This window comes from Eptatretus burgeri, chromosome 13 (assembly GCF_056783735.1).
Source record: "Eptatretus burgeri isolate ZD-2024b chromosome 13, Ebu_testis_v1, whole genome shotgun sequence".
NCBI lineage: Eukaryota > Metazoa > Chordata > Myxini > Myxiniformes > Myxinidae > Eptatretus > Eptatretus burgeri.
Window position 1 is genome coordinate 77,688,534 of NC_140973.1, and position 15,763 is coordinate 77,704,296.

The 15,763-nt window shown below is 46.0% G+C and overlaps 1 protein-coding gene and 1 pseudogene across 2 annotated transcripts in view; both read right to left on the reverse strand.

Annotated features, from left to right (window-relative positions):
* TRABD (TraB domain containing) overlaps positions 1 to 15,763 on the reverse strand; it is a 197,447-nt gene that overhangs the window by 13,823 nt on the left and 167,861 nt on the right. The window contains exons 1-5 of one of the 2 annotated variants that reach the window (XM_085853261.1): positions 15,009 to 15,703; positions 10,087 to 10,197; positions 7,053 to 7,134; positions 4,333 to 4,484; positions 3,534 to 3,674 (exon numbers count right to left, since the gene is read on the reverse strand). In XM_085853261.1, coding sequence (XP_085709387.1) covers positions 3,534 to 3,674; positions 4,333 to 4,484; positions 7,053 to 7,134; positions 10,087 to 10,185 — 474 coding nt within the window. In that variant the 5' untranslated portion in view covers positions 10,186 to 10,197; positions 15,009 to 15,703. Of the gene's footprint in view, positions 1 to 3,533; positions 3,675 to 4,332; positions 4,485 to 7,052; positions 7,135 to 10,086; positions 10,198 to 15,008; positions 15,704 to 15,763 lie in introns of those variants that run through there. The other variant, XM_085853260.1, reaches the window with a different exon arrangement.
* On the reverse strand, positions 1,652 to 1,795 carry LOC147014850 (signal recognition particle RNA; annotated as a pseudogene).

The following is a 15,763-nucleotide window of genomic DNA, read 5'->3' on the forward strand; positions in this document are numbered from 1 at the left end:
TAGAGGAGTAGCAGCCGAAACCCGAATCCTATCCAGGTTCCTCCTGATGACTCCATCTCTGTCTGTTTGTCCCTCCTGATACTCCAGTGCTGTAATAGGTCAGTTATTTGACAAAGCACTTTAAAAGACATGCACTCTTTCAATGGAATGCAAAGTAATTTCTTCTTTAATCATGTAATTAACTTTAATATTGTTATGGTTCGAGGAACCAGCCCCGAAGACAATTGCACACAACATACAGGTCCCTCAGTTTAGTTATTTCCATAGTATGAGTTCAGAGTAGTCCCTTCCCCTTGTGTTGTGGGTTGAATGTGATTGAATGCGTTGGTAAAGGATTAGATAGGTTTTTCCCCTTTTATCCCCATCTCTTAGGGGGTAATTGTACATCACCTACGAGCTTCGTAGCACGTGCTGTGCACACGGACACTGGCTAATTTGTATGTCGTGCCAAAAGCTCGTACGATTCGCATGTCAAGACCAAATTGCCTCCTAACTCAACCTCCCATAATCTTCCTTCAGACGACACAATAAGTACACAACCCTTATTATTTATTAGTGCACATTTTAATTTACACGTGGTTTTCATTTCACGCATTAACTTACATTGCATTGACATTATACACGCCATTCATCGTCCCAAGACCCGAAAACCTCACAACCCACGAACCACAACATCACCTTCACCAAACATGAATTACCCACTTTCCTCCATCATCATCACCTCATCTACGCCCCCCCCCCCCAGATGCTGCCGTAGTTTGGAATCATGGGGGAGGTAATGCAGGACACAGTGGCAGGCGCCTCCATTCTCCGGACTTTATCTGAACTTCAGGACAATGGGCACGAATTTGTTCTTCGCGTCCTGTTGCTAAATAATTTAATTGCTCCATTCGCTCTTGCAAGCAATTACGAGCTCCCAGCGTTCGCCCCCATGCCTGTAACACGTCCCAAACCCCCACCCATGTTAATCATGGAGGGTCCATCGCGTGCCGTGGTTGAGCGACCGACTGGGCAGGCCGAGATTACCCCAAGAGGCCGTTTTGATCAATCTTTAGGCCCCGCCCTCACTGAACGGTTATAAAAAAATGGCAGAAGGGCCGCTGCTGCAGTGCATTGGTTCTTCGCTTTGGTCCTCCGTTGATGTAGGCTTGAACGCAGGAGCTCGACGAGGCCTTTGCTGCCACCAATTGTCTTAGGAGTTTTAAGATGTAACTCACTTGGTCGACGAACAAGGCAAACATGAAGACCAAGGAGCTTATAAGAAGATTTCAAAGTCACTCGTTATCCCTTTGAGTATGGTGAAATCCATCATTAAGAGGTGGAAGATGTATCATACCACCCAGATGCTACCCAGATCAGGTCACCCATCCAAACTCAGCATCCAGACAAGCAGGAAACTGGTTCGGGATGCGAATAAATTAGATTAACAGATAAAATCAGAAGATTCTCAGTTGCAGAAGTATTCAAACATTTTGCCTAATTAACCCAAAATCACTTCAGGAGCAAACTTTTTCTTCTTCTTCTTTTGGCTGCTCCCGTCAGGGGGTCGCTATAGCGGATCATCCGTTATGATCCGCATGCTGATTTGGCATAGGTTTAATGCCGGATGCCCTTCCTGACGCAACCCTGGTCACCTCTTACGACACAGGGATAAGGATTGGGTTTCGCCATGATTCCGGGCTGCCCTACACCCTCTCATAGCGCGGCCCAGTGCAGAGCAGAGCTCCCGTCCTCAAGCGATCCTCCAACCCAAGCCTCCGTAGCCGGATTACAGGCGCACGCCACTACGCCCGGTCATTTCAGGAGCAAACTATTTGCTTAAAAAGTTACAAAATAGGTGTAATAAGTTCTGCCTGTATGTAATGAGTTGTTTAACTAAAAAAATTAATCTTCTCCACTTATCTTAGGAATTTTTAAGTGCAACTCCCTGGGTCAACCATCAAAGCAACCATGAAAACCAAGGAGCTTTCCAATGAAGTCACATATAAAGTGATGGAGAAGCACCATACAGGAGAGGGTTATAAGAATATTTCAAAGTCATTCATTATCCCTTTGAGTACGGTGACATACATCATTAAGAAGTGGAAGACATATCATACCACCCAGACTCTACCCAGATCAGGTCACCCATCCAAACTCAGCAGCCGGGCAAGCAGGGAACTGTTGGATTTACAGTGACATCCTGAACCAATGATTGAAAGATCTGCAAGGTGTTATGTCTGAGATGGGGGTCAGTATTAATCAATCAACACTATCCCGTTCCCTTCACAAAGCTGGCCTCCATGGACAGGTGACAGGAAAGAAGCCATTACTGAAAAAGTCACATCTAACAGCTTGTTTGGAGTTTGTGAAAAAAGCCTTGTGATGATACTGCAGGCATGTGGAGAAACATTTTGTGGTCAGACGAGACAAAAATTGAACTTTTTGATCTTAATTCAAAGTATTATGTTTGGTGCAGGCCTAACATTGCACAACACCCAGTCAACACCATCCCTACTATCAAGCATGGTAGTCGCAGCACCATGTGATGGGGATGCTTTCATCAGCAGGGACTGGAAAGCTTGTTGGGATAGAAGGAACAATGGACGGTGCAAAGTACAGGAGAATCCTTGAAGAAAACCCACATGACTCAGCCATGAATCTGAAACTGGGTCGGAGATTCACATTTCATCAGGACAATGATCCGAAGCAGAAAGCTACAACCACACTGGGGTGGCTGAATGATAAGAAAATAAATGTTCTTGAGTGGCCCAGTCAAGGTCCTGACTTAAACCCAATTAATGATTTATGGCGAGACTTGAAGATTGCAGTCCAATGATGATCCCCATCAAAATTGGTAGGACGAGAGCAATTTTCACGTGAACGGTGGGGAAATATTTCACCATGTCACTGCGCAAAGCTGCTAGAAACCTACTCACAAAGAGTCGTAGCAGTCATTGCTGCAAAAGGTTCTTCCACCAGGTACTGACTGGATTGACCAGGTACGGATTCTGGGGCTGAATTATTTTGCAACCAGGGAATTTTGATTTGTACATGTTTTGTTTCAGGTATTTCTGACATGTAACCTCCAACTATAACAGTTTAGTTTGACCTATTCAGATATGAATAAAAACATTAATTTGGAAAAAAAATGTCTACATAATTTGGAATTCACCTAAATGTGGCATTATTGGTTGGGGGGGGGGTGAATACTTTTTGCAGGCCACTCACTGTATGTTGTACCTTTGATCACCAAAATCGACTGATAGCTTTCAGGCTAATATCAGTTTATTAAAATGACTGTGAACAACTGGCACAGAAAGCACAATGGGAAGACAAAAAGTAATACAACAATGGAAATGCTTCCCATTTTCCTACGCATGGTACAGCTTTGAATGCAGAGTGCTTAATGTTTTTTTTTCCTGGACGAGCAAGTTCAGCACAACCTGCTTTAGCATTGGATGCCAACTTGCAACTGAGGACAAACAGCTTTAACATTCAACATCTCCGTTTTTGGAAGGCACTATTTGTCCCCCAAGTCAGAGCTGGTGTACCTGGCGGATGGATTGCCGAAGTTTTTCCAGGCTGAGTTCCCGCACTTCCTGAAGCAAGGTTTCCTCATTGAGAGACAGCATTGAGACACGGAAACGACAGAGTTCGACCACCACAACGTCAGGCTGGAGGGCACGTATCGTCTGTGCAGGAGCACACACGATATTTTCACTCTGGGTACCAAGGACTTCACTATTCTGTGAATATGGATTTTCTGCTTACAATACACAGGTAAAGAAACTCTGATTAAGAAAGAAAAAGCAAGTAGTTTGCATCAAAAGTTAAACAAATCAACACACACACACGCACGCACGCACGCACACCAAACCCTTTAAAGCATGTCGGTTCTGCTAAAGAAGTCTCTTGACAAAGGGTTACAGTCTGTTGCAGAAATTTGTAATTTGTTCAGGGTGCCGGTGATAGCTCACCTCCCTCTTTGTGAAAGACGTCATGTGACCGTTTGGGTGCATCCACCAATACTGGCAGAAGGAACATTCATTTTAACGTTCTTGCAATGAATGGCGCGCACACATTAATGCCACGGCACACGTGCAAAACACCAGGGCGACAGTTTAGAACTTGATTGAGATTCTAACCAAAGTTAATCGACTCAGAGGCGAGTGTACCTAGCTCTCGATTATCCTGCCAGACCAACCATGATGAACCACTTATTCATGTACCCCAATATCCTTGAATTTCCCCTCCAAGTGTATCAGTTCAAATAGACCAGAAGTATGCAAATGCCTGACCTTCCTCGAGTGTAAACCCAAATCAGTTTCTCCACTACACCGGCCATCCCACCTTTGTGACATCTTGTATGCTTTCCTTGCTGAAATGTGCCGTACCGACGAGGAACACACGGCCTCCGTCAGCAGTGTGTAGCTCAGTGACGGTATCAGGAAGTACTGCGCTCAAGTTCCGTTTGTACAACTTCTCTTCCCACAAGGTCCGAACTGCACACAATTATCACACATCAAAGAAAAATGCATATACAGGCACAAGTGTCTAAATCTGCAGACAGCTTCAGCTGTGAGACAAAAATGGGAAGAATGACCTCATATTGTCACTTGAAGCCAAGAGAAGCAATCCTTCTCTTGCCTTCCTTGGTTGTTGGCTGTGTCCGTCTCTGTCCGTCTCCCTGGGTCTCGCTTTTTGGTGTTCCATGCCGCCTGTTGTCCCTCACACTGGTGGTGAGGACAAGCTCTGCACGAATGGCAGCATGCAGTGGAAAGCACGGACTGCTGTGTATGGAAACCAGGCCACGCGTGAGCGAGATTCGTGCAAGACGGGTTTCTCTTTGTCTCGTCACCTCTTCTCTGTCCATCTCATCATCCCGCGTGAATGCGATAAGGCATTATTTATTTAGGCCATTGAGGATCTGTGGCCACGTGGTACATATTAAATTAATTCCTTTCAATTGTGTCATCGCTTGTGGCCGTGTGCCCTTCATCTTTCCCACTACATTTTCTTGTGTAATAAATTGCCTTGTTGGTGAGAACTTCTTTCGTAGTCGTCAGGGAACGAGAACTCGATAGCGCACAGAGAACTGGAGATTATCCCATTTATGGTGCTTTCGGTTCACAAGTTATCTCATCCATTCGCGAACATTCGTGGACTCTGCTTGGCCATTCCTATCGGGCGGTTTTAACTGACATGCACACAATCATGGGTGGATATGGTGGCCTCTCATCCCCTGCTTGCTCGATGGGCGGATTCGTCGTTGGAGACCCACGGCCATTACAATGATGTCAAGGTTTGGAATCCTGATCCTGGTTCAATCATAACAAAGTTACAATACATATATTGTTATTGCTGCCAGTCATTCCAGTTTCCCGGTTCAAATCCGGCAGGTCGCGTCAAAGCTACCGCAGCAGCCAGGTGAGTCTGAGGTCCTGGGCTGGAACATGGCCTTTCTACTCCTGACTGTGCCTGTGGTACCACCAAGCCACCAAAGTGCTACACCAATAAGCGTCAAGTGGCTGGTCTAATCTTGGGCCGAGCGAGCTTGAGCAACACGTGCTGCGATCTTAAGGTGGTGTGGAGCTCGGCCAATCAACTCTTAACAGGATCCTTGAAGAAATCACCAAATTAAGCCTCTACCACAGCCAGAATTCATCGGAGACCAAATGTATTTAAAAGAAATGGCACGGGGAGGGAACAGAAGGAAGCAATCACAAATACAATCAGAATGTAGAACGAACCCCCTTAATCCACTAACGGCATACGTGCCCACGAGTTAAAAAAAACAACCAGCAGATCCTTAATTAGCCGAAGCATTAGGGCCCACATCCATTCCATGATAGAGATGAAAATTGACGATAGAGGGACAGATGGTTGACAAACCCGATGGGTCGAGCAAATTGCCCTAATTGAGTCCAAGCACTGGCCAAGTGTCCTGGAGACGTGGCGATGGAAGGGAGGGAGGGAGGGATGTGACTCGCCGCGGCATCGACTGGATGGGGCATGGCATAAGCTGGATGGGAAGCGGCTCCCGCTTCATGAGCTGTTATCGCGGCCTTCCAGTCCTCCAAGTTCTCGGCCCCAATCCTTGTTCCCCAGGCCTTATATAACACCGGGTACCGGCGTCAATGAAGACGATTCACGCCCTTCCCGTTCCTCTCACTATTGAACCGCATCCCAGCCGGTGAGTAGGACAAACTCCTTCCCCGACATTTCAGCCAATTTTTCAAGGAGTCACAGTCCCAAAGGGACGATGATCATTTGCCGCCTAAAGGCCTCTCGGATGCCTCAAAATAACATTTAATGGGAAAAGCATCAAATACCATAAGGGCACTGGGTAAAGCGCATACCCCCCACCCCCCCCCCCACCATGAAATGCCTGATCCAATGGAACATATCAGGCCCAATACATTTTTGAAATATCATGCTATACAGTACCATATAGTTTTTGGCCCAATCTCTCAATGGCGAAGAATCACTTAAAAAATTAAACAATTCTCGTATCCGGATCCAGATCCGGATGTTTACCAAAATCGAACCAATTCATCCGTGCCACACAACCAACCTGTCCACCAAGTTTCATGCAACCCCGTCCACAACTTTTTGAGATATCGTGCCATTTATTGTTTTTGGCCCCATCTCTCAATGGAGAAGAATCACTTTAAAAATTCTCGTCGTCGGATCCGGATCGGGATCTTCACCAAAATCTAATCAGTTCATCCTTGTCACACACACCCAACCTGTCCGCCAAATTTCATCCTAATCCGTCCAAAACTTTTTGAGATATCCTGCACACAAACAGACGGACAGGGGTGAAAACAAAACCTCCTTCCACCTTCGGTGGCGGAGGTAAAAAGGTCAAAAGGGATGACAATTTTCGACACACGAGGATGGGTTGGAAGTCTCCGTCTATTACATGAGTGACACATATCTAATATCACATTTAATTACTTTACGCTTATTCGAAAACACTCATTAAGCAAATAATTGCACCAAACAAAGCATTTTTAACCCCTCGGAGTCATTTCCACAACAATATTAAGCACAAAAACTTAACTCACCCTCCTGCAAGCTCCTACAGTCATCAACTCCACCCCCTCCATGCAGCCACCATTCAGGTGTGCTTTGTGTTTCCCCAAGACACTGTGGTAAGAAGTGGGGGCAGAAGAGGAGGGGATTCACCCTTTGTAAGCCATCCTTCACACAGATTTGAATTAATTAACATCTGGCTTCAGCAGACAAATTTGTTTCAACTATGGTGAGGTCAGGTATGGGAGCATGAGCCAGAACAGCACACCGCTGCGTCCACTTTCCGCCGGTACTTCAGGGGCCTCCGTCTGGCCATCCCCCAGGCAGATGCATGGCCCATCCCAATCTCCTTGAGATGCAGATCAACCTGCTGCAACCACGAAGCACGTGGTCGGTCCATTAGCCTCCTCCACTCACGAGGCTCCCTCGCTGAGAGAATCTGGTGAGCAGGATCAGCGTCAGGAAAATGAGCCACATGTCCATGCAGCCACAGCTGACACTCACGGACTATGCAGGTAACAGATCTCATTTGAGTCTCTCAGCAACTGCTCGTTGGACACAAAGTCTGACCAGCGATAGCCAAGGATTCTCCGAAGAGACCTGGTATCAAAGGAATTAAGTCTCCATCTCAGATCCCTGGTCAGAGTTCAAGCCTCACATCCGTAGAGCAAGACTGGAAGCACCAAGGACCTGAAGACTCAGACTTTTGGCCACCTACACAGGTACCTGCAGAACCACACCCCATGATCCATGACTCCCCAGGCATGATCCAACATCTATTGACCTCTGGCTCACAGCCAGCGAGACATGAATATCACTGCCAAGGTAAGTGAATCTCAAAGTGACCTCAACATCCTCACCACAAACAGGTACAGACAAGATAGCAGCATCCAAGATGTCAATGAAAGCCTGGATCTTAGTTTTGACCCAGGAAACCCGTAATCCCAGTGGCTCAGACTCCTCATTGAGCACCTCGAGGGCCCCCAAAAGGATATCCTCAGCACACATCCAGTTTTACGCCTCAGCTCCCTGAACAGCTCAGCTCTGCCATTAAGCCTGGTCCTGTGACTCATCAATGGCATCCAGCATCCCTTGAGACAAAATTTTTCTTCCTCCTGTGGCGAGTTCCAAGACATCCACCAGTAACATCAAGGACGGTGGTCTTGAAGGCACTCCACAACTCTTCAGGATTCCCCAAAGCACCCAGACCCCCCCAAATCCGCACTCAGCCTGTTTGCAAACTCCTCAGCTACCCACTCATCTTTGAGCTTGCCAACATCCAGCCTCGGCAGGGATGGTACCATTCTCCCGGATTTAAGCTGCAACTTCAGAGTTGCTACAACAAGCATGTGGCTGGTAGTGAGGAACTGAGTACTTCGGTAGACCCTTCAGTTTTGGATCATCCTCCAGCGACCATGAACGAGCACATGGTCAATCTCCTTTGCTGCACCACCAGCATTGGAATACCAAGTCCAGCGATGAGTTTCTGGGCACTCAAAACATGAACCAACCACCCTAAGTCCATGACTTCTTGCAAAGTCAAGGAACTTGGTGCTATCCTGGTTCACAGTTCCAGACCTGTGGGGACCAACACATGTCTCGTAACCATCTTTATCAGTTCCAGTCGATACATTGAAATCCCCCAAGACCAGAAGAGTATCTCACCTCGGGCACTGATCAACCACAGACTTGAGCACTGTATAGAATACGTCCTTCACGGTGAGATCAGTCTCCTCAGTATACACATACACAGAGAGATCACTATACACAGAGACCAGGAAAACGACACCAAGGAGTGACGAATCCTTAGTCTCATAATATGCTCGTTGACCGGTGTTACCTCAATTATCATTGGAGTCAGCTTTTTGGACAAAGCTACAGCAACTTCTTGGGCATGGTAACCATCAGAACGACCAGACCATTAGTAGGTGTAACTAGTTGCCACGATCTCACCACTATCCGGTCTCCGAACCTCAGAGAGAGCTGCAATACTGATGTCCAAACGCTTGAGCTCAGATGATAACAGAGACAGGTGATCATCCTCTCTTTGGGATAGGACATTCCAAGCACCCACCCGATGGGACCGCCTCAGGTTAAGCCAAGGAGAAAAACTGGTGGAAAACACCTCAGCACCACTCCAACATCCTCTCCCGCAATCTGACCCTGGAGATTTACCCCATGATTTTCCTCCTTTCATGAAGGAGTGGGGGGGGGGGCGGTCCCTAAGGCTTGCCCCAATTCTGTCATCCCGTGAGCTGCCCTGTGGAGGGCAAACAGGAGGTACTCCCACGGAGTGGGTTTTCAGATTTCCTTACATTTGTGGGTTTTGCGTAATGAAGTGTTCTATGGCGGCCGGAGTGCAAATCCTGCCACCAACCTCCTAAAAAAAGTAACCCAACTGCAGTAGGATGTCCGCAGATGCAGTTGGGTACTAGATATGGATGGCCGTTGGCTCACAAGGAGCTCCTCCGCCCTTTGACAGGTTTTGTTTTTAATCCTGCTGGGTGTCCATACCCATACACCCTCCTCGCCAGAAAACCTGGTGGGGGAGACGGTTTAGTCGCTGCCAACCTGACCATGAAACAGGTTCGTGCAGGTTTACGTGGTACCTGTAAGCAAGTCACAGATCTAATCTGGCTTGAGCTGACCAGCACCTTCAACTATATTTGAGAGAAAGGACTAACTGCACAAAAAGAATTACAATGCTTGGATTTTTCAACCAATGGAGAAAGCAAGTGATACAACTGTTGTGAAACAATCAGGCGTTTCACCTGTTCAATCGAGAGTCGTGATACAAATTTACGAGTTTTCAGATGAAATCCTCTCATTTACCTCCTCAATGATAATGAAGGAATCAACACGTGTTTCTGATGTGTACAAATGTTGTAACTATATTATATTTAAGTATTTCACTCAGAAATGCATACAGGCTAAACAAAGCATCATCTCTTGGTTCCATCGTAAGTAACCGCTGCAGGATGTTCAGAAGAGGATAATAACCACGCAAGACAAATCAACACAAAAAGAACATTATAATCACAGAATAAATCACACAAATTGTCAAACCTGTCCCTCCAACATTTCGTCTTCCCCCTCATCTTCATCATCACTTTGCTCTTCGTCCTCCAACTCAATTTCCTCCCGAAATGGCTTTTCATCTGACATCCCCGCCGTAAACTAACAGCGTCACACGTAGAGACACAAGTCAGCCACATGCTCGTGCACATGCACCTCCTTAGACGCGGACGGTCACAAAGTCTCACAGTCACCGACAACCACCCTTTCATCACCGACGATGACGGGACCTCGTTCACACCCTCAAACTAAATCATTAGACACGGGGAAGAAGCACAGAGACGCAACCACCGGCACGACCTAAAGCATGAAGCCATCAGCAATAGAAACGTTGTTTGCACCACATCAGCAATATCTCAGCGGTGTGGTGAGTCCACAAGCTGTAAAAAACTCTCAGTCACAAAGGGTATCTGTTTGATCGGATCCTGTCTTCAGATACTCGCCATGTCCTCACCATCCGCCGTGGTGTTGCAGCAGCTTCCATCTGCTCTTTCTTCTGACTCCTCGGGGGCTGTTTCTCTTTGCCTGCCTCTAAATAAACAGCTCCTCGAGATACTTTGTTGTTGTTAGTGATATGGCTAGCTGGAGCCTTTACGCAACGTCGCTACCTTGAACGATCCTTACAGCCATAAAATCAGTCATTGCTAGACCTATAGGAGTTTCTGGTCCTTACTTGCCATGTTTGTTTACTGCCACTTCAGCCCATGCCTTGCCTAGTACTCCTTCCCTCACTCCCACACAGCTGAAAAGCAGCTGGTTGGGCATTGTAGTCAGGTGTGCGACATACATGGCATAACCACATCAGTTGGCAGCTGAGGAGGACCTCACTTGAGATGTCTTTTTTTATTTAGTAAGGGCCTGCAAATTCGGAGACACAAGTTAGTGCATACACATCTTCGGAATCGTCTTATCAGCCATTGCTGGTTGGACTGAAGGATCAACGTTTTCAAATTGCACGGAAATATGCTGGACCACTCTCTTCCTCTCTTCTTGAAACAGGCCTTTAGATTACATGTTGGCGACAGGGGCTAACACTGTGCACAAGATAAATTCACCCAAATCGATCACACAGTTAATCAAACAAAACAAAACAAATTCAAGTGGAAATGTTTGGAAGAGGAAAATACATGTAGCTTTCGAAATGCTAGCTGGAAGCTCGATTTGATAGTCATCCCCCCCCCCCACTCCGTTACCAACCCTCACCCTCCCCAAAAATAAATAATCACTTTTAGCAGAGGGTTGGGAACCCAACTCCTCCCATCTCTCTTTGCCCCCACCCCCACCCCCCACTCCGTTACCAACCCTCACCCTCCCCCAAAAAAGATAATCACTTTTAGCAGAGGGTTGGGAACCCAACCCCTCCCATCTCTCTTTGCCCCCACCCCCCCTTCTCCCCGGTCACCATGCTCACTTGTAATGTGCCCAAATTAATGTACATGTGATCTCAAGGCCTATTGGGACAGGCATCGAACCACCCTTTGCATTTCGTTCTCCAAGAACATCTTTCCTGAGCTACAGGGCACCATCTACCTTCATGAATGTCGAACGTTGCCTCTCCATCTTAGCTCGATTCCATGTGCCGATGGACACTGTGGAAACCATCAAAAGAAGAGCTTCTTAAGATGTGGTTGACTTCCATCTGAGCAATATGTCCGAGCCAACGGAGTTCTCTGGCTGCTATAATATCCCCTAGTGACTCTATCCCAAACTGCCTCCCCGTGTTTGCACCGTCCACTGTTAGGCCTCGCAGTCATCAGCTTCTCTCTCACATCTGCAGATAGAGACGATGGCATGTCCAAATTGTTGACACTGGTGGATAGGACCACGTGCACACCCTAAATCATTGGGACATGGAGAAGAAGCACAGATGGCTCAATCAGCAGATTGAAATAAAGGTGTGAGGCATCGGTGTAGCACTCGGGCAAACTATTCTTCACTTAAATTCAGCCTTGTGATACATTGTCACCAACTGTACATTCAGCCTTGTGATACATTGTCACCAACTGTGCATTCAGCCTTGTGATACATTGTCACCAACTGTGCATTCAGCCTTGTGATACATTGTCACCAACTGTACATTCAGCCTTGTGATACATTGTCACCAACTGTACATTCAGCCTTGTGATGCATTGTCACCAACTGTACATTCAGCCTTGTGATGCATTGTCACCAACTGTACATTCAGCCTTGTGATGCATTGTCACCAACTGTACATTCAGCCTTGTGATGCATTGTCACCAACTGTACATTCAGCCTTGTGATACATTGTCACCAACTGTACATTCAGCCTTGTGATACATTGTCACCAACTGTACATTCAGCCTTGTGATACATTGTCACCAACTGTACATTCAGCCTTGTGATACATTGTCACCAACTGTACATTCAGCCTTGTGATACATTGTCACCAACTGTACATTCAGCCTTGTGATACATTGTCACCAACTGTACATTCAGCCTTGTGATACATTGTCACCAACTGTACATTCAGCCTTGTGATACATTGTCACCAACTGTACATTCAGCCTTGTGATACATTGTCACCAACTGTACATTCAGCCTTGTGATACATTGTCACCAACTGTGCATTCAGCCTTGTGATACATTGTCACCAACTGTGCATTCAGCCTTGTGATACATTGTCACCAACTGTGCATTCAGCCTTGTGATACATTGTCACCAACTGTGCATTCAGCCTTGTGATACATTGTCACCAACTGTACATTCAGCCTTGTGATACATTGTCACCAACTGTACATTCAGCCTTGTGATACATTGTCACCAACTGTACATTCAGCCTTGTGATACATTGTCACCAACTGTACATTCAGCCTTGTGATACATTGTCACCAACTGTACATTCAGCCTTGTGATACATTGTCACCAACTGTACATTCAGCCTTGTGATACATTGTCACCAACTGTACATTCAGCCTTGTGATACATTGTCACCAACTGTACATTCAGCCTTGTGATACATTGTCACCAACTGTACATTCAGCCTTGTGATACATTGTCACCAACTGTACATTCAGCCTTGTGATACATTGTCACCAACTGTACATTCAGCCTTGTGATACATTGTCACCAACTGTACATTCAGCCTTGTGATACATTGTCACCAACTGTACATTCAGCCTTGTGATACATTGTCACCAACTGTGCATTCAGCCTTGTGATACATTGTCACCAACTGTACATTCAGCCTTGTGATACATTGTCACCAACTGTACATTCAGCCTTGTGATACATTGTCACCAACTGTACATTCAGCCTTGTGATACATTGTCACCAACTGTACATTCAGCCTTGTGATACATTGTCACCAACTGTACATTCAGCCTTGTGATACATTGTCACCAACTGTACATTCAGCCTTGTGATACATTGTCACCAACTGTGCATTCAGCCTTGTGATACATTGTCACCAACTGTGCATTCAGCCTTGTGATACATTGTCACCAACTGTGCATTCAGCCTTGTGATACATTGTCACCAACTGTGCATTCAGCCTTGTGATACATTGTCACCAACTGTACATTCAGCCTTGTGATACATTGTCACCAACTGTACATTCAGCCTTGTGATACATTGTCACCAACTGTACATTCAGCCTTGTGATACATTGTCACCAACTGTACATTCAGCCTTGTGATACATTGTCACCAACTGTACATTCAGCCTTGTGATACATTGTCACCAACTGTACATTCAGCCTTGTGATACATTGTCACCAACTGTACATTCAGCCTTGTGATACATTGTCACCAACTGTACATTCAGCCTTGTGATACATTGTCACCAACTGTACATTCAGCCTTGTGATACATTGTCACCAACTGTACATTCAGCCTTGTGATACATTGTCACCAACTGTACATTCAGCCTTGTGATACATTGTCACCAACTGTACATTCAGCCTTGTGATACATTGTCACCAACTGTACATTCAGCCTTGTGATACATTGTCACCAACTGTACATTCAGCCTTGTGATACATTGTCACCAACTGTACATTCAGCCTTGTGATACATTGTCACCAACTGTACATTCAGCCTTGTGATACATTGTCACCAACTGTGCATTCAGCCTTGTGATACATTGTCACCAACTGTGCATTCAGCCTTGTGATACATTGTCACCAACTGTACATTCAGCCTTGTGATACATTGTCACCAACTGTACATTCAGCCTTGTGATACATTGTCACCAACTGTGCATTCAGCCTTGTGATACATTGTCACCAACTGTGCATTCAGCCTTGTGATACATTGTCACCAACTGTGCATTCAGCCTTGTGATACATTGTCACCAACTGTGCATTCAGCCTTGTGATACATTGTCACCAACTGTACATTCAGCCTTGTGATACATTGTCACCAACTGTACATTCAGCCTTGTGATACATTGTCACCAACTGTACATTCAGCCTTGTGATACATTGTCACCAACTGTACATTCAGCCTTGTGATACATTGTCACCAACTGTACATTCAGCCTTGTGATACATTGTCACCAACTGTACATTCAGCCTTGTGATACATTGTCACCAACTGTACATTCAGCCTTGTGATACATTGTCACCAACTGTACATTCAGCCTTGTGATACATTGTCACCAACTGTACATTCAGCCTTGTGATACATTGTCACCAACTGTACATTCAGCCTTGTGATACATTGTCACCAACTGTACATTCAGCCTTGTGATACATTGTCACCAACTGTACATTCAGCCTTGTGATACATTGTCACCAACTGTACATTCAGCCTTGTGATACATTGTCACCAACTGTACATTCAGCCTTGTGATACATTGTCATCAACTGTACATTCAGCCTTGTGATACATTGTCACCAACTGTACATTCAGCCTTCATTCCATCATGCAGGGATCGAATCCGTTTTAACTTACAAAAGGTGTGCTAGCAACCTAAGAACCTGACAGGTAACAATTTATTAGGTCGACAGCAGGAATGTAGAGCTTGGTGTTGTGTAGTTTTCTCTACAAGCTGCCATACACAGATCAGATCAAAAACACACACACACACACACACAAACACATAAACGCATATACATACTGGTACGAATCTACGCCCGCCCGGCGTGCGAGTGACCGCGTTAACTAATAACGGCCGCTCGCCCACCGAAAGGACAATTCAGTCGTGACTTTCTGGAACAACGCCAGAAACCAGTCATGGGTGGGTTTTTAATCCTACCACGGCCCAGTCCATATTATACCCGCGCGCGACAGGGTCAATCGCCGAATATCGATATAGCTAAGTATTCGCGCGGGTAACCTACCGAGGGACCGTACCTCGGCGAAGACCTGTTTGGACATGAACCGCTTAAGCGGTTCGTTCCGTTCTGGGATAACCGAGCGGGTATTATCGCCAGACCTCGCCGGAACCGATTCTACGATCAGTATTCAAAAACCAACTGGTATTCCGAAAGCAAGATAGCAGTTCATTTGGGGGAAAAAAGACACGACGAACGGGTGAACATTCACACAAACACATTTATTATTTTGCACAGATGCACATATACAGCCATGCAATCAATGGGGGAAGGGGACAAGACACGAGCAAGGTAAAAACACTACAACCGACTATGGTTATTATTCACAGGCACTTAACAGTTCTACTTGTCGGGACTCGGCGCCACATCATT